Source organism: Glycine max, chromosome 20, assembly GCF_000004515.6.
Source record: "Glycine max cultivar Williams 82 chromosome 20, Glycine_max_v4.0, whole genome shotgun sequence".
NCBI classification, from domain to species: domain Eukaryota; kingdom Viridiplantae; phylum Streptophyta; class Magnoliopsida; order Fabales; family Fabaceae; genus Glycine; species Glycine max.
Genome location: NC_038256.2, coordinates 40,143,212 through 40,162,138, shown reverse-complemented (window position 1 = coordinate 40,162,138; position 18,927 = coordinate 40,143,212). Strand labels below are relative to the sequence as shown.

At 33.8% G+C, this 18,927-nt stretch overlaps 2 protein-coding genes across 6 annotated transcripts; both read right to left on the bottom strand.

Annotated features, from left to right (window-relative positions):
- Positions 1-3,105: 3,105 nt before the first annotated feature.
- LOC100795332 (WD repeat-containing protein 91 homolog) lies at positions 3,106-10,396 on the bottom strand. Of its 5 annotated transcripts, none has more exons than XR_005890303.1 (16): positions 9,623-10,378; positions 9,424-9,546; positions 9,181-9,322; positions 8,854-9,104; positions 7,989-8,047; positions 7,786-7,880; positions 7,316-7,418; positions 7,123-7,217; positions 6,585-6,647; positions 6,224-6,299; positions 6,040-6,148; positions 5,453-5,565; positions 5,316-5,374; positions 3,690-3,801; positions 3,320-3,516; positions 3,106-3,225 (listed from the first exon to the last, which is right to left on the bottom strand). XR_005890303.1 is itself a non-coding variant. In XM_041013349.1 (16 exons), exons 1-16 carry the CDS (start codon positions 10,011-10,013, stop codon positions 3,382-3,384), a joined length of 1,854 nt encoding a protein of 617 aa, XP_040869283.1. In that variant the 5' UTR covers positions 10,014-10,382; the 3' UTR covers positions 3,106-3,381. The 5 variants fall into 5 exon arrangements, 4 of the variants coding, with proteins under 4 accessions (XP_040869283.1, XP_006606153.1, XP_040869284.1 ...); XM_041013349.1 differs by having other exon boundaries at positions 3,106-3,516; positions 9,181-9,230; positions 9,303-9,322; positions 9,623-10,382; XM_006606090.4 differs by having other exon boundaries at positions 3,106-3,516; positions 9,623-10,377.
- A 1,721-nt stretch (positions 10,397-12,117) lies between these two features.
- LOC100794281 (G-type lectin S-receptor-like serine/threonine-protein kinase At5g24080) lies at positions 12,118-17,870 on the bottom strand. The gene is made up of 5 exons (XM_003555349.5): positions 17,462-17,870; positions 14,645-16,002; positions 14,365-14,545; positions 13,669-14,122; positions 12,118-13,070 (listed from the first exon to the last, which is right to left on the bottom strand). Exons 1-5 carry the CDS (start codon positions 17,719-17,721, stop codon positions 12,732-12,734), a joined length of 2,592 nt encoding a protein of 863 aa, XP_003555397.1. The 5' UTR covers positions 17,722-17,870; the 3' UTR covers positions 12,118-12,731.
- Between the last annotated feature and the right edge of the window lie 1,057 nt (positions 17,871-18,927).

Sequence of the window (18,927 nt, the reverse complement as noted above, 5' to 3'; positions counted from 1 at the left end):
AAGTAAATATCCTAAAATTAAATAATTATTCAAAAAAATAATTTTCAAATTAGCACTACATTATCTCTTATTTCATTGTTTTTTTTTTCAATTTCTATTTGATAACAATAATAGTAAATTATTGTATTAAAAATTCATAATCCTCTAAAATGTTTTGATATGAGAGCTATTATAAAATTAAAGTTTTGATATGATGATTACTGTGAAATTTATATAATTGAATCAAATTAACTGTTGTTATAAAATTATTTTTTTTATCTGAATAAAAATTTGAAGTTTATATATATATATATATATATATATATATATATATATATATATATATATATATATATATATATTACTGACCCAAAAAATATGGTATGCTTAGTGTGCGTGTATGAAAGAGAATACATAATTCAGTATTTCCTCTGAACTTAAATATAAGAAAAAAATTAATTTTGGACTTAAATATAAATAAATACTAACTTTTGTCTCATTTAATAAAATCTTATTTTCAGTAAATCATTTATTTCTATTCTATTCCTATTCTACAAGTACATTAAGGATATTTTAAGAAATTTTTTTGAATTAAATATGGTTGTGTCGCTGATAGTTAAATTTATGACCTTCCATAAATCTAGAAAAAGCCACCGAGTTTTCATGACCTTCCATGTATTTGCAACTCGTGGTGGATGAATTTTTAGGAATTTTTTTTGAATCAGTTAGAAAAGAAATATTAAATGTGAACCGAACTAATTTGACCTTTCGCATTTTGAAATAGATTGGTTATTTTGTTAATTAGAGAGTGTGATTAACAATCCTCTTCCATACATAAATTTCATAGATAAGTTTACATTTAATTAGAAAGTGTTTATGAATATATCTTAGACACAAGAATTGGTCAGACTTACAACAGGAAGGAGAATGGCACGTTTAAAACCAATCCTGTTTGTGATCGACTCTAGAGTCTGTACCGAATCTATGACTTTCTGACTTTGTGATCCAAAAGAAGAACTCCGTCTATTGAAATCTAGGAAACTGCAACTGTGGTGGTACGTAAAGAATTGTTTTTTTCTTAGAGATTTAAACATTGTCAGATTATTTAGATATATGCGTGTTAAGTAATAAGAACTCCTCATTAGATTATATTTTAATACTTAAGATTAAAAGATAAATATACATAGCTTTTTAATTAATTATCTAACCACTAATTAATTTTTAACTTTAATCATTCATATAGATTATACATTTAGATTTATAGATCTCGTTTTTACCATCCATAAGAGAGAAGATAATTACTACGAAAGTATGTGTGTGAGATAAATCAAAACTACAAAATTTCATACAACTTAAAAAAATAATTGATGTTTTATCGTATTACGTTATTTTTTTAATATATAGCATAGTATTTAAAATATAAATAAATATATAATATTACAACGATATTAAATTTATACAATCAGATTACATGCAAACAAATTCTCAGATTATTTAAAATTTATCGTTGCACGTATAATATCTAAGTAATATTTAAATTTGAGGAAAAACAACTCGTTATTTACCCTAACAGACCCTGTGTACAATGCAGGTCCTTGATGTCCGTACTTCGACAAGTTCGAGGCCACAAGGTTAATGTGTTATTCAAGATATATAAATAAAAGTATGATTTGTACGTTTAGGGTTTTATGAAGTCACTTTGCTTATTTCAAATGCTTCTATTTCTTATGGGATTTGTGTTTTGCAACATTTCGTAATGTTTCTTTATAATATTATGTAAAATATATTTGAAGATGCTTTTAGAATAAAAAAAAACTTAATTGTAAAATTAGTTCCCCTATCTATTTCACCAAATAAAATAAAAATAAAACTTATATAAATGTACATATAATATTATATATTATATTTTAAAAGATAATATATAAGATTATAAAAATATAATAAATTAAAAATATAAGATTATCTATAGGAATTAAAATTATGTACTAAGAGGGACTGAATTATTATTTCATATAGGCCTCTCGTTCACTAACTGCCACTCTCATTTGGATTTCCACAACCATCTTGTGTGCGATCTTGAATTTATTGTCAAAGATCAGAGATATTGATTAAAAACTAGAAGCTTCTCGTTGTTAGACAAATGACATGGAAATCCAAGAGGGAGTGAATTATATTGTAAACTTTTTTCTTCCAATAAACAGTCCAATTCCTCCACAAATTTGTTTATCAGGGTTTTATGAATTGATTTTTTATCCAAGAGAGGATTATGCAATGCACAATGATATATGTTTATGGCCCTAACATGAACAAGAAACAAAATGTTCAATAAAGTGCTGAATATTAAAAGTATAGAGTGAGAAAGATTGAGACAAGATTTTTATACTTGTTCAGTCACTACACTGTGACTTACATTCAATCCTTAGTAACCCACTGAGGTTTTCCACTAATCACTTCAAAATTCGTACAAGAATTTCACATCAAGAAACTTTCTTGACCTTTCTAAGTCTTCCTTTGGATACCACACCAAGAACTTAGAAAATACCTCGTAGGAACCACCTACAAGAACCTTTTGAAAGATATTCACTCTTAAAGAAAACAAATGCCTAAGGCAAGAAAGAAATCACTGATTGCGATTATACATACAAATTGAAGTATTTGTTTCTTTGATCTTTCTTGACTATGAGAGAACCCAATTGATGAACATAATAAATCTTAAAATAAATTTGTAAAATTCTTTCTTTATAGATGTAATTCACACCGTCTTATATTAGAACTGAAAGAAAAACTTGTAAACTTGTAAAATTCTTTCTTTATAGACAATTATTCTATTATTTTTAAGCTTTTGTTACTGATGTAATCAAATTCTTTCTTTATAGACAATTATTCTATTATTTTTAAGCTTTTGTTACTGATGTAATCAATTTCTGTCTCGTAATTGATTACATCAGTTAATTTGGTCCTTAATGTTAAGAGTGCATCAAAGACCAAATTAACTAATGGCTGACAAAAATTAAAAATTAAATTTACCCTTTCATACTGTTAAGAAATCAAATTGACTGGTAGTACCAGTCTCAGAAATCAAATTATCTGATAGGTGTCAATTAAGATCTAAATAGATATCCAATCTGGTAATGAGACCAAATTGACTAGTGATGTCAATTTGATCAAATTGATTTTTTACTCAAGTATAAATAGACATCCAAGCCCATTGCATAAATATGTACAGATGTACATCCTTCCTGCAGACTCCAAAACATACCAACAGTATAAGATCAGTTAGTAACTTTTATCTATCTTTCTATCAGTCAATCAAGAGAGAGAGAGAGCAACAGTATATTACAACAAAAAATCTAATGAAGTCTCAAGAAAGAATGATGAAAAACTCCATGTTACAACGTGGTGCTATGATAAAGATGTTACTCGGACAGAGTTATCAGCTGATCCAGTCAAAAAAATGGGCAGGGTTGGATGCCAATCCACAGCAGTAATAGGAGCACCATGCGGAAGTGTTCTCCATCCACTCAAATGACCATGAACCTGACACAAGACAACCACACACAACAATTCCAGATAACTAACAAGATAACTGAAAAAATGCAAAGCCAAAATTTACTGGATGTTACAAGTCAAACCAATATGAATAAGTAAATTATATAATTATAATCCCTTAAAGGCAATGGTCTAATCACAATTCACCACGAATCATCAACCTGGTATATGGGTGCTCTAAATGAACTGGATGTTACCAAGAGTCTCCTCCCATTTGCATCTAATGCCATCTCATGTCTGCAATATTTTGAATCATTGAGGGGGTAACAGAACCTATGAAAGGCAAAAAAAGGTCATGCTGAGAATTAATTCTTCAAACATGTATAAAACCAAGGATAGGAGGAATGGGGATAAAAATGTTTTAGACAGAAAGCCAAATACTCTAAATAAAATATTTACACTTATAATATTGGGACCCCACATTGACTAGGAATATGGCCAATATAGTCATTATAAGACTTGGGCAATCCTAACCTTACAAACCAATTTTATATTATGGAGTTGTTAGACCCAAAGCTCAAATTGCAAGGTAGTATCAGATTATATCCCATATCCATCTACCCTTATTTGTCCACATTCCAGAGGTCCAGTCCTCTTATAATTAGGGTTTAGGCCTAACTTATTGCTATCTTCCAAACAACTCAAACAAGTCAGGTCGAAGATTATGTGCAGCCAGCAGTTTGAAATGTTGCTTGTGTAGTAAAAAATTCTAGAACAAGCTTTAGGATATTTTATGAATGAGTTGAGCAATGTTATCAGAAGGAAGATGCAAACACGACCCGCAGAATTCTCCAAGGGCAATCTGCCTCGCACAATCCATTAAAGATGAGTTGTTTGGAGATTCTTAGTTATGTTCCCGAATGGCCAAAGAAAATTGCTCCAATATTTGTGAACCTTTCTGATTACCAGGAGCAGTTACCGAACGACCAAAACTAGGAGTGTCAAACCAAGTTTTGGATCCTCTGTGTAAACCAGTTCAAGTAACAGTAACACTACTAAAAAGCATCCATTCCACAATTTAAAACCACTGGGTTTGATTGGAAATTTGAATGTTAATTCTAGTGACAGCAACCAGCCTACATAATTACATAACAGTGGCACAAGGCACTTGCCTTATCAAGAATATATTTGAAGGAGAGAGGAACGCCGCTGTGGCAATGTGGCTAACAATTTAGGCCACTGGATAGGTGTCAAAAATATAAAGTAAGGGTGCTGATTTTGAGGGAAGATGATGATGGGGGAGAAGGAGGAGGAATTCAATTGGATTGAATTGATGGAACCAAATTCAAAAGCTAATCCTCAAGGAAGGGTTTCCTTAATTCAACCTAGGGGACAAGGCTACTTCTGTACCAACAGCATTGATAGGCCATGTTCGGAAATAGGATGTTATAATTCTGTATTAGGAAGTTATTGGACAATTATTTTTGAATGAATTCAGGATTCGGCTTTTATATGTTATGGCATGATAGTTATAGTTATATATAGGTTGTGTAACGAATTTGAAGGCAGCAATTAAGATGTTAGATTGGTATTTCTGGTATTTTGAAAGAGGAAATTCCTTGTTAGGGAGAAACCCTGTCTTTGTTGATGTTTGTAATCGAATCTGGCCTAAAAAACCAAATTATTTCTATAATTTATTCAGAATGAAGTGTGTTTACTTCTTGAGTCTGACATGACAACCCCATGTATCAAATTTTCTTACATTTGGCTAATAAAAACTATTTTGAGCCGCACAAAAGAAAAAAGAAACACTACATATAAGTGTAAGGCTGACACTAGAAATATACCTACTACAGTCTCTTGACCACAGGATTTGACCTTGATTTTGCAAACTCCACTCAAAAATCTGACAACAGAGAATCAATTAATATAAGTGTACAACCCATTTCACAAGCTGGAATAACATTAAATTTATAATACTTGCCTTCCCATCACAGCCCAGGCTAAAAATGCTAGTCTCATCTGGTCCAAACAGAATAGAACTGATGGAAGAATCATGTGCTGGCCAGCCAGTGATTTGTAGACCAGCAGACATGTCTACGACTAGTTAAGGATGGCATGATTGCCAAACCATGTGGCCACTGCTAGAACATTCTAAATACATTTATCTTAAAAATTGCACCATTTTATTTCACTGAATAACTGACCCCAATAATCAGAGAATAACTGAATCCAAAAATAAGGAACCTCTATAGAGTATAGAAAGCACAAGAAATCCCAGCAAATTGGCAACTCCAGCAAGAGAAGATATAACTTAATAAATGCAACCAATTGTTGAAATTGCAGAAATTTAAGTGTGATAGATATTATTGATAAGTAAATAAGAAAGTAAAGAATTAAGAGAAATTGGAAGAAAATCAAATAACAATGGAAATATGGAAATATGACAATCAAAGCAAATTATAATGGAAATATGTTAACAGCAACAAAATTACAAAATATTTTACTTCACAGATTAATCACTAAGTATATCAAACCAAGGAATAATCAAATGAATAAAATTAAGGATACCAAACATGTGAATCATTCCATCAACAGCAGAAGCTGCCAAAATCTTTCCATTGTGATTAAAGCATAGAGAAGTAATTGCTGGCGGATCTTCTCCAAGAGGAAGGACTGTCTTTATGAAATCCAAAATTAAAAATAGCCATAAAACCACATAAACATGAAACATTTTATACAAAGAAGCACATACCATGGCTTTCCACGTCTTCATGTTCCACACAGTTAGTGAAGCAAAACCCAGGTGGTCAATATAGTTAGAACCAGCCCTACACAGAAAGTATGGCCCTCATACTCCTTGCTAACATAATATTAACAAAAATGAACATTGAAGAACAGAAAGATGTAAATCGAAAGCATAATAAAAGACAGGATACCCTGACTAATGATATTTAACCATAGTTCATCCTTATGCCCAAAATCAAAACAGCAAAGCATACATATCATAATTAGACTGGCATTGTATTAAAAGTTAAAACCAAGGATCAGATCAACAAATTAAATTAATTTACTAGTTCAACAAAGAATTCAACATTTAAAAACTTAACAAATACCCTCCAGATGCTGCAGCAGACACAAAAATAGGTTCCACTGGACTGCACTTTATGTCCAATACACTGTAAAACCACAAGTTGGAGAGTTAAAAGGCAATGCACAGAAACCTGAAAAATATACAAGGTTTAAATATGTTTAAAGTCCCTGCAAATATAGCAATTTTTGTTTTTAGTCCTTGTAATTATTTTATTTTTGATCCCTACAATATTTGCCATCACTTGTTTTGGTCACTGTCATAACAATAGAGACTAAAAACAAAAACCGTTATATTTTATTGGGATCTAAAAGTAGGGACTAAAAACAAAAACTGCTATCTTTGTAGGAACTAAAAACAAAAAATTATTATATTTTGCAGGGCCATAAAACTAAAACAGCTATATTTGCAAAGACGTAAAACATGTTAACAGCAAGTTCACGACAAGGACTAAAAACAATGAACATTGCAAGGGAAAAAAAATTTATAGGGACTAAAAACAAAAACTACTATATTTGCAGGGACCTTCAACATATTTAAGCCAATATATAATCAGGAAATACCTTGGAAATGCTTCGGTTGTGTTGAGGTCACAGACAACTCTCTTTGCATCCACATTCCATGCCTTAATGCACCCATCAGACGTACCTATGAGAAGCTTTTTATCAAGAGGAACAACTTAATAATTTAATTTTATAATCTCATAATCATTACAACTGAATAAATTCAATCACCATGAGAAATCAATTCACATACCAAGCGGTCTGATTTACATTCCCAGTCAAGTGACAAAATTTCAGTGCCACAATATATGGTTGCATTTCTAGACACTGGAGTTGATGTATCATATGTCCATATCCTTCATTATAACATGCAGAGCAAACAAAGGCAAAATTGCTTGAGATTTCATAAAAATTAAGAAAGAGTTGTAGATAGTAGATACTCAATGAAAGGTAAAGAAGAAGCATTAATGAAGGGAAACATATAGAGGGGAATTTGTAAAGAAAAATGTATTGGAGTGCATCAATCTTTTTTTTTTCCTCTACTTAATTTTGTATCATTGTATGTTAACTTGCTGGTTGCTCTAAGCACATCTGCACACAAGGGTTCTAAATAGTGGCAAATGAATACATGCTACAGCCCAGTAATTGAGACCAAAAATTAAATAAAAGCTATTCCATGTTTCCACTAAAATAATACTTCAAATCAACTCCCAAAAAGGATACCTGACAGTTCCATCCAGAGAAGCACTGGCAATATTGTTTCCAGATGCAGAGAAGCGACATCGACTGATTGGACTGGTGTGCCCCAAAAATGTCTCCTGTAAGACACAGTAATATGATATTCATGCAGATTCCAATAAAACTTAATATACTCTGATAAGGAAAATGAAAATGAGGAACAAGGAGGGGGGGCTTAACATTGTTACCTGGTGCTCTACTTGGACCTCAGAAAAATATTCTTCCCCATAAACTTCCCCACCATTTTCTGCCACAAAAGTAACTGTTAATTGTTTATTTCCAAATATACAATCAATGGTTACTGAAACATTTAGTGATTAATATGTGAACCTGCAGAACAATCTATTCAGCATCCAAAAAATTAGGTGCAACTTGAAGTTCAGACAAAATTAGGCGCAGAATAAGTGAAGACAAAGCATAATTTTTAAGAAATAATAAGTGATAATAAATTGATAGGTCGCTTCCTAGTTTGAAAGTTAAAAATACAAATACAAAACTTTCTTGTTTCATTTCCATAGTTCTGCAAGACAGCAACTGATTCAATATCTACAAACTGGTTTTTACATGTCTGATACCTTTTATGCTTCAGGGTCCTGCGACAAACACTATCATTTGAAATCAAAGTATATTAGATCACTCCACATACAAAATCAATATCTTGTTTTAGTGCAACTTGTGCTTGCAAGTTATAACTTACAACTAGTGGCAATGCAAAAGTAATATCATGATTGTCTTTAGGATGCACATGAGAGTCATATTGCCAGAGAATCTCATTTATTTCTCAGAACTCACAGACATCTGACATTATCTGTTCCCAACTTTTCCCGGGACTTCAATGACTAATTAACTAGTTATCTTTTTAGAACAATAATTCATCATTTTGAGGATGCTCACACACAAATTTGAACAAGTCTATCTCTATCCATGTAAAGTAGCCATTAACTTGCTTAAAATACAATGACCAGACAATTAATTAACATCACTTCGCAAAGAGGGTGAGCAGCATTGAACTATTGAAGTATATCTCTCTGCCTCTATGGGAACTGTCATGACCTTTTACACCTGCATTGTCAGCTCCACCATTCCTCAGATGGTCATTTGATAGAAAAGCTGAATCATCGCCAGACGTGGAGCCAATCAACTCGGAATGAATATTCCCCAATCCACCCGCAACTGAATCTTGACTACTCTCTGTTAGACCTACTCGTGCAACACCAGCTGGAAAAACCTCCGGAGAATCTTTTGACATACGAGCAGTTTTTTCACGCAAAGTGCTCGATGAACCAGTACTCCCCCCTTCCATACTTCATCCCAAACTAATCAGAACCCCAAGCATGTCCAATAGACGCTAAAGCACTGAATAAACAAACACACACTTACCTTCTAAATTGGCGTAACTGCACCTCTTTCTCATCAAGCGAAGCCTGAAGCTGCGACAACTTAAGATTTAAATGTACAATATCTCGTTTGAGTAGGTTAGTAGCATTCATCTCTGAACTAACCTTCAGCAGCGCAGGTAAACGTGATACAGCATTAAGGCTAAACAAAACAAGTTGCGAAAGAAATCACCAACATTTTGTGAATTAAAAAACAATAAATGGAATTAAACTCTGTGAAGGATATGAGTAGCATTGAAGACCTCGCTGAAGAAGTTTCTAGAAGAAAGATGCAAAGCCTGATACCACTCCTTGGAGAAAAAAACCCGAAACTCGGGATCCAAGTGTGGATTCTTCTTATAAGGAATAGCTGCAACACAATTAGTCCAATCTTGTGACCGAACCAGTTAAGAAACAAAAACGACGATGAGAGAAGCAAAACGCACCGAACCAGTTAGTCCAATCTTGGGACCTCTGCAGCAATTCGGCGCCGTAGAGCGTGAAGAAGTCGACGACTTTGTCGTTGCGGTTGCACTGGACGGCGTGGACGACGTAGAAGCGTAGAAGAGAAGTCTCCAACTTAGAGAGCGTGGAGGCAAGCGGCGCGTCGGAGGAGGAAGAGAGGTAGTGCTTGAAGAAAGCGAGGAGCGCGAGGAGGCTATCGGCGTGGAACTTGGGGACGTAGAGGGAGAAGATTAGGTCGAGGATCTTGTCGACCTCGAATCCTTTTCCGATGTCGGTGCGCAATTCGGCCTCGTAGGATTCGAGGGTGTTGGTGAAGCCGCGGAACACCAGAAACTCCCTCACAAGCTCCTCCGCGTGCTGCATCTTCTCCATCGTGCTCCACACGGCGTCGTATCGGATTGATGCTAAATTGCGCCGCTGATGGGGTTTTGTGGCGATGCGTGTTTGGTTTGAAGAGTAGTAGTTAGCACACAACTCATGCCTCGTCTCCGATCTTCGATGCTGACTGTGAGTGTGACGGAGGCCCTCACTTCCAATCACCTGAGCCGGTTCAACGTTCCCGTTCAATTTCTACTTTGAAACAACTTTTTATTTATATTGTGTTTGGGGGTGGGGTGAATAAAATGTAATTGGAGCAATAGGAATACTGAAACGTAATAATTTTTACTGATCAAATCAGTTTTTTTTATTTTTATTTTTTGAAAATTAAAAACAATTTTGGAAATAGAAATCAAATGTTAAAAGTAGGGAGATGTTGCGGTTATCTGTTCTGAAAATAACCGCTCAACTAATTTCTGAGACTATGTTCAGTTTTGCAACAGATGTTTATAGAACTGCAGAGAAGAAATAACCTGAAACACGAGAGTTTCTTGCATTTTTTTTAACTTCAAATAAAGAAACACCATCAATATGTTTTCTAAGCAATATTGTTTGCACAATTTAATTTCTGTTGTGTACTAGATTCTACTAAGCTATTGATTTCCACTTAAAATCATCAAATTCGTTGAATCTTATTCAACACTCTTACTTTACAAATATGCATACAAATGAATAAGAGCTGTGCGAAGGCAGGGGTAAAATACTAGTTCTCTTTGAAAGTTTAACCAAACCAGCGTGAAGAATGATATAGTAGTACCAACACATCAAGATTTATACCAACAAGGTTGAACACGGTTGGTAGATAGCTAGGTTTTTATAGCATGTTGTCACGGCTTCAATTTCTTAGTTATCCATACGAAGAAAACTTTGTTGGAAGAGATAAAAACAAAAGTTTTGAGGTTTATAAAATCTTTTCTTTTAGCCTTGAGGTTTGTCTTAATCTTGGTGAGTCTCTTGACCCAATTCGCCAAAACTTATGTTTATAAAAAATAAAAAAGGTTGAATATATTAGCATGTCAAAATGGATATCGAGTTTGGATGCCTCATTAGGCTCTTGATGCTACTAATGAATGCAACCACTGAAATTATCCAAGACACAACCTACCAGCTTGGGGATTGAACCAGAATTTTGCTTAGAGACAAAAGAAAGTGGTAAAATAGCACCACTCCTCATTAAAAGATTATGTCATCTTTGTAAAATTGAGTTTTAATATGTAGGAAAAATTTGACCTAATAGCTGCAACATGTTTTCAACTAGAAGACAAAGCACACCTGTTTTGGATGAAATTTGACCAGGCAAGTTGTCATGTACTTGTGGAACAACTTCTTGGGTAGACAATTCTGTTTGCTGCCCCTTGGCGATGCTGTTTTGGATGGAATTTATTTTGTCATTGAGGGAGGAAAGGTTCGGTACTAGGATGAGCTTGCAAGGAACCTCTCAGGCTATAGTTGCCAAAGCAAGAAACTCCACAATGTGTTTTTCCTGATGCCCTTGGAACTGCTCTCAATACAAACCTATTTGACTATGTTTGGTTTCAATTCTACAATAACCCACCCTGTCAGTACACAACAGGAAATGTAGTTAATCTTCAAAATTCTAGGGAATTGTGAACTTCAAAAGTTCCTGCAGATGATCTCACTAACTACAGCTCCTCCATCAAGAATTATGTTTGATGAATGAATACTTTTTACAAGCATGTTCCCTTCCATTGATTAATAACTTGCATAAAAACAAGCAATAGTGGTGCTTGTATGTTTTGACAGTTTCCAATAATTGGGCGTCTCACTACATGAAGTGTATTGAGTATCATTGTTTCTAAGGTCTTCTCTTAAATAAAGTCGTTCTAAATAATGTCTCCATGTATGTGTATGTAATTGAATATTCCAAGGGAAACTGAATTATTTTAATAATATGATTGTTGGCCAATATTGATTTCAGCAAAATAAGTAAATAAAAGTTTGGCTACATTTAGAAGTTTTTTTTAAGATAATGATGTTGAGACCTAAACAGTAAACACCGCATGATATTAGGCTTCATGTATGTCAAATAACAATCATGTGATAGCATCATATTAGGCTCGACATTTTGCATTCTTGTTTAATTCCATAAGGACTGATCTTTAGGTTATATGTTTAATAATTGTAATCCCCCCACTGCAACAGCAAGTGTACTTTATTGAGAGAGAAAAATTACTATTGTGAAGCCAGCCAGTTCTTTTTAAGTGAAATCTTGTATTGCTATAGATTATTCTCTAACCCCTAACTCCCTAACCCAACAAATATTTATATTGTTACTCTATCCCCAAAGGAAAGAATTTCAACAGAGATTATAAATATAATCACTAGAGGAGAAATACTTCAAAATTACAAAGATTATAAATACAGTCACCCTTAACTAGAGGGAGGAAGGACAGAACACTTGTTGTGGAATTGAGGGGATGATTACAAATGGGTAGAAGGGGTCATATATAGGCTCTAAGATTAGGTAAGTATCCATTTCCTTCTTAGGACTTCTCCCAAAAAAATAAATAAAAGGAGCCATTTAAACATTGTAAACTTTACATGTGCATAAAAAAAAAAAAAGTTCTTCCATGATTCCCCCCTCCCCCTGATATAATTTCCAGATAACATGAAAAGACCAATTTCTTAGCTTGTGGAGGCAGCAAACACGTACAAGATCAGACCAATTTTTTACTGTTACAGTTTAAAACACTATCTTGGTGACATTGTGGAATTGCTACATGTGGCTTGAGATGTAAGATGGCTGGTAAGAGTGAATGAGCTGGACTGATTATACTCTCTTTTCATAGCTTTGTATACATGGTCTAAGCCTTCTTCAATTAATTCTACAACTGTTTGGGGCATTGGTGGCATATTAATGTCGATCGAATCTTCCAGCAGTCTTACCACTTCTCCCATTGTTGGTCGCATGGAAACCTCATCTTGGATGCACCAAAATGCAACTTTCAGAGCTCTCGTTAGCTCTTCTTCATCAACTGCCCCATTTAATCTTCTATCTGCCACCTTAATTATTGACCCATTTGTCATCTCCTGCAATAACCAAACATTGTACTATCAGTATTTATCAAGCAGTTAGATATCTCGAGTTGACAATATATCAAGTGTGCTTAGGAAGAGTGAAGTAACATTGTCTGCTTAAAGGGTTCTTTTCTTATGGTAACTGCTTCTCTCTATTGAGTAGAATGTATGATCTTCTTAAAGGCCAAAGTTTTGGAGACGTTATTTACTAGATTAAATTACACTCACACTCCTTGAGGTTTAGTCAAATTTCTCTCAATACCCCTCATTTTTCTACTCTTACACTAACTGTCTTAATTGTTTGAAAAAAACATTACACTTAACCCCCCTAATTGTATTAAAACATTACACTGCATACCCTTATAAGAGAGGTGGTTGTAAATATTAAAAAACATGAGTTGTGTCATGAGTGCAATATCAAGAAATCATAAGGAGTGTCAGTGTAATTTATTTTTCTACTATAAAAAGAAGATACTAAGGGGGGAAATCTTGATTGAATTAATTTATTAGGATGTTAAATGTTAAAACTGAAATATGATGTTAAAGTCAATTTTGCATCAATAAAAAGATAAATAATAATAATAATAATAAAACCAGTATCTTAATGTACCTTGTAAGCCCAACCAGGATAGAAAAAGTCCTCAGCACCAAAGGACATGTCAAGATTTCTCCTGCCACCAATGATCTCTAAAAGAAGCATTCCATAGCTGTAAACATCAGCTTTTACAGTTATAGGGCGATTACTAACCCATTCTGGTGCCAAATAACCTCTAGTGCCTCTGACCATTGTTACCACATGAGAGTGCTCCCTTCCCATCAATTTGGCCAGCCCAAAATCAGATACTTTGGGACAAAAGTTTTCGTCTACCAATATATTTTCCGGTTTGATGTCACAATGTATTATCCGATCCCTACACTGCTCATGAAAGTATGCAATCCCTTGTGCAGTAGCTATGGCTATATTGAAACGAGTTGTCCAATCTAACAATCTATCTCGACCTTGATATGAAGGGAAGATCCATTTATCCAAGGATCCATTTTTCATGAACTCATAAACGAGAAGCCTGAAAATCAAATATTTGTCAAAGCCAATTAAAACCATTAAAAATTGAGTGTATGTCTTATTAATCCATAAACAGTCTTATGGGGAGCTAAAAGTAAATTCAAGCTATATATCTTCTTGATGACTAAATGCTAGTTCCTAGTCACTTGTCCCAAAAGTGGTATTTGATAGCCAACTCATATTTTAAGATGTTAAAAAAAAAAAAAGATCATATAAAATTGATTGTCAAGAAACAGTGCATACCTATGTGATCCCTCTGAACAATAGCCACATAGGCGAACCAAATTCATATGATGCATTGATCCAATAGTGTTTACTTCAGTGATAAATTCCTTCTCTCCATGAGGCAAAACCCTGTCAAGTTTCTTCACTGCCACTAGAGTACCATCTCCCAGGCTTCCTTTATATACACTCCCAAATCCACCTGCAAAACATGTGCAGTTAGCAATAGTTCACACAAAATCCAAACTCTGCTTGCAACTTCTTCTCCTTTGCCATAAAATTTAATATGGAACACAAATACCTGTTCCTAGCAGTTGTGAGAAGTTGCATGTCCTAATTTGCAAATTGCGGTATGTGAAACTCATTGGAGCACCTGATAAGATCAAGGAACTTTCCATCTCCCTTTTCAAAGTTCTTTTTCTGTGAACACTGAAATACAGTAATAAACTCAGCAAAACAATGAGAACTACCATGCTCAGAACAGTAGGAATAATCACAGCCTTCTCCTTTGCACTTCCCATTCCATCAGAGGAGCTATTAGACCCTCCTGCTTGGCCTTCCGAAGTCCATGACCCATTTGCTCTGACCTTCACAAACAAAGTTGAGCTAGTATCCTCAAAACCACCAAAACTTAAGCTCCTCAACACCCAACAAAATGGCCTCTCCTCATTTAGCCCATAAACAGAAGCCACACAATCACAATCTGACAAGCAAGCATCCCCACATTTTGACACATTAGAAATATCACTATAGTTAGTTATTACTGAAAATTCAGAAAAATAGTAGTTGGTTTGCTGCACCGCTGAAATCCTAAACTGTGATGTCAGGTTTTCATGCTTGCCATTGCAATTTCCAACAAGAGATGAATTCTCATAGCACTGGCCATCCCTGCCAACTTTAGAAGTTCCTGGCAAGCAAGTGCAAGTGGCTTTTGTCTTACTTCTATCCAAATTACAAACTCCATTGCCACAAACTCCAGCAATGTCACATGGATTTGAAACTGCAGCCCACTGTGGCACCCACTGCCTCGAACCATTCACCTCATCCCATCGATACAACCGCAGATTTCCGTTCTTTTCCAGTGTTAGTCTCCTGAGAACAGTCAACGGTGCAGATTGGTGAACTGCAGAAGACAAGCCTGCATCATCACCATCATTCTTGTACACATAAACAGCTCCATCAGATGAGTCTCCATACACAATTCCAAAGCTCCCGGCTTGGTCTAAAACCGCTATAACTTCCCCGGTCACATTGGAGATATCAGGGCCTTGCCAATAGGAATAGTTGGTGTATGATTCATCAGAGGCTTGGTAAGTCTCAGGGAGATTGTAAGTGAGAGCAAGGCTCAGGGAAGTAGGCTGCTGAAGCATTTTGAGAGAATAGTAACCACCCTGAGAGGAAGACTTTGATGATGTTAGTTCAGAAGACACTGTTAGAAGCTGGTTTGGGAGGAGAGTGTCAGAAGGTTGAGAAAAACTCTGCCACACAGAGTGGTTGTTGGAGTTGTGGAGGATGAAGTTGCCAGTTTCTGCCATGATTGCTGTTTGAACATCAGCACCTGAGGTGTTTGAGGTCCACATTGTCATGTGTCCATCCATGAGAACAAGGTTGCCAGTGGTGTCAAGCTCCAATGCTGCTTCTTGGGATACCGGATTGTCTCTATTTGGATTGACATCAAAGAAAATGAAACATGTTGGAATTCATAACCTGCAGAAGCTTTTGTAAAGACTAAAAAACTAGATGGAGATATGATTTATGACTTTCTCTTTGTTTTTAAGTCAAAAACCAGAACTAACCATCTAATCTGCACTACTACATTAATGTTCTTTTTAACCATGAGATTTATACAGGGTACCGGGAAAAAATATATTAAGTTAAATTCCTTTATAAATTCTGTAGTTTTGTTAAAATTTTAAATGGAGGGACATTGGAATGAATTTATTTAGACTTATAAAAATCACTTGTGTTTTTTTTATAATTTTTTTAACTCATTTCAATAAATTTAACGATTATTCTAATAAATAATTTTTCAATAAAAATTTATTGAAAATGTGATTGATTATATATAAAAAAAAAATATGTCTTAAACCAGCAATGTTTAAAAGGTTTTAACAAGATTCTATATTTATACAATTTTTAATTAGATTCCTAACCGCTATCGACATGTTTGAAATTCTTTAATAAATTAATTTTTCCGTTATTTCCAGACTATTATCATATTATATATTGATGTTACATATTTCAAAGAATTGACTATAGAGATTTATTAAAAAAAATAAGTATAAAAACAAAGTTAAAAGCTTCTAAACTAAGAGCTATTTAAAAATGTAATAAAACTATAAGAGTACACAAAATAATTTAACCTTTATACAAGTGCAAGTACAATATTGTTTTAACCTCCCTGTGCATATGTTCACACTTTAATTTTGATCCCTCACAAACGTACTCTTTTTAAGCTTATCCCTTCATTAGAATTATTTTATTCCACTTCAAATATATATATGATCATCATTTTTACCGTGCTCCCTTGAAATGATATTCTTATTTTGTTTTTTTTTTTTTACAGGAAATGATATTCTTATTATTGTTGTTGCTTGACTTTTCAATTTATTTTGTCTAAGACTATTTTTTCATTTTTAATCCCTCACAAATGTTCTCATTTTTCATTTTGGTCTATTTATAATTTTAGTTTTTTTTTTTTCATTTTGGCGCTCACATATAAGCTCCCTTTCATTGTGATCACTACCTTCTTGCTTCTATTCATTTTTGCATAACCAACTTAGTAGAATAAGGTACAGTTTTTGTTTTACGTGTTGTCTCTACAGCTAGCTAAACAGTTAAATATTTCGGACAGGGCTACTTTAAAATGAATTTACTACTAAACTAAATAAGTAAGAATATAATTCATATTCAAATTTTAAATTAGTCCAAATTCTCTTCAAAATTAAATTACGGAAAATATTCATATTTACAAACTCATGAATTTCATTTTTTTTCCAAATACTTTCGCATGCATATTTTGCTTTTCACAACCATTCATTGCATACATATATCAATCAGTTCAATTAAAAAAAATGAATGATGATACAAAAACTAATGATATTAATGGGAGCAGTACCTATTGGGTGACCAAACTAAAGTTCGATCTCCTGGAAGCCGTGCAAACCAAATTCCAATCACAAATAATCGATTATCAGTCTCTGCTGGAGTGAACCCCAAAGCAAATGTGCCATTTTCAGAAACCCATGTTTGGGCCTCTCTAGCCAATAACCTCGAGCCCAAACCAATCTGGCCCGAAATGCAGCCACTAAAACAACACAGACCCAGAGCAAGAATCACCCAAAAATAACAAATAAGGGAGGAATCAGCATTTGCCATGGCAAGTTCTTACACTTGCATGGAAGTGTGGTATACAATAGACTATATATTTTAGTGAAAGAACAAAGCTTACAAAATGTTATGGCATGGTGTTATATATGGGGATAACAACGGGAGAGTGTAGTGTTCTATTTGGAGAAGAAAGACACAGAAACTGAACACGTGGTAAGTGGTGGTTGAGCTACAACTTTGAAAAATGTTGTTTTCAATGTGTGGTCGGTAAATAAGATATGATTGTTTTGTGGGCTTCAAATAGGAATTCAGGTCTGTGCCAGGCCGAAAGAGCAAAAGCCAAGACAATATTAACACGTAGTTGTTGAAAATAACAATACTTTGCAACAAATTAGTTCAAGATGTTGCTGAATGTGTATGTTCACGTTTAACACTTTGGAAGAGGGGGGGCTTGCCACATATTTTTGTACTCATCGGTACTGAAGAATGGTGACTTTTGAGCACCTAGCTTGCTGAGAGAATTTCAAATGAGAATTGTTTATGGATTTTTAAATTTAAGGTTTTTTTTTATTATTGGAGCAATTTTTATATTAGATATGTGGTAATTTTTATATAAGAATAATTGCTTATATAAACGGTAGTTCTCAAGAATTGTAAGTATTATAAATATAGAATATTAGTATTTTAGAATTGGATATATAAATTACAATGTACTCATGCAAGCTTACTTTTCTTATTTGAGTAAAATTTATCTTTCAGTTTTATATTTTTTTCTCTCTTTTCTCTCCTCTAAATCATGGATTCTAAGAGGAAGATAATGGTAGAACTTATTTTATGTTTTTAAAAATTGCATCATTAGAAGAAGAAGAAAAGTTGTTAAAGCTCTTAAATTTATCTAATATTGTAAGATTCACGTGTTAAGCAACTCCACCATGATTGTAATTGTATCCATTAGAGGTGCTCTAATGAAAAATTATCAACAGACAATCATTTTGGGGTGAATTGAGGTGGAGAAAAAAGAGAGGTAAGAAGAAAAGGAAAAGATAAAGAGATAAAAAAAAATGATAGATATATGATGAAGAAGAAAGAAATCGACAGAAAAGATGAAGAAAATAGATTGTACATTCAATAGAAAAAGAGAGTAAATATGTGTTTATAATCACTCCTTGCTAATACCCAATTATGATAATTAAATTAAGAGTATCAGTAACATATTTTTTCAAGCACAGTTTTTTATTTGTTTAAAATTGATTA

What these genes read in the sequence shown, in the direction of transcription:
- LOC100795332 (XM_006606090.4), bottom strand. Translation starts at nt 10,013, where the DNA reads ATGGAGAAGATGCAGCACGCGGAGGAGCTTGTGAGGGAGTTTCTGGTG. An exon ending in TGACAATGCAGGTGTAAAAG is followed by an intron (nt 8,048 to 8,853) that starts GTCATGACAGTT and finishes CTTTTGTGGCAG; the next exon opens with AAAATGGTGGGGAAGTTTAT. An exon ending in AATGTAAATCAGACCGCTTG is followed by an intron (nt 7,218 to 7,315) that starts GTATGTGAATTG and finishes CTTGATAAAAAG; the next exon opens with CTTCTCATAGGTACGTCTGA.
- LOC100794281 (XM_003555349.5), bottom strand. Translation starts at nt 17,721, where the DNA reads ATGGCAAATGCTGATTCCTCCCTTATTTGTTATTTTTGGGTGATTCTT. An exon ending in CTCACAACTGCTAGGAACAG is followed by an intron (nt 14,546 to 14,644) that starts GTATTTGTGTTC and finishes CATGTTTTGCAG; the next exon opens with GTGGATTTGGGAGTGTATAT. An exon ending in ATCCTGGTTGGGCTTACAAG is followed by an intron (nt 13,071 to 13,668) that starts GTACATTAAGAT and finishes TGGTTATTGCAG; the next exon opens with GAGATGACAAATGGGTCAAT.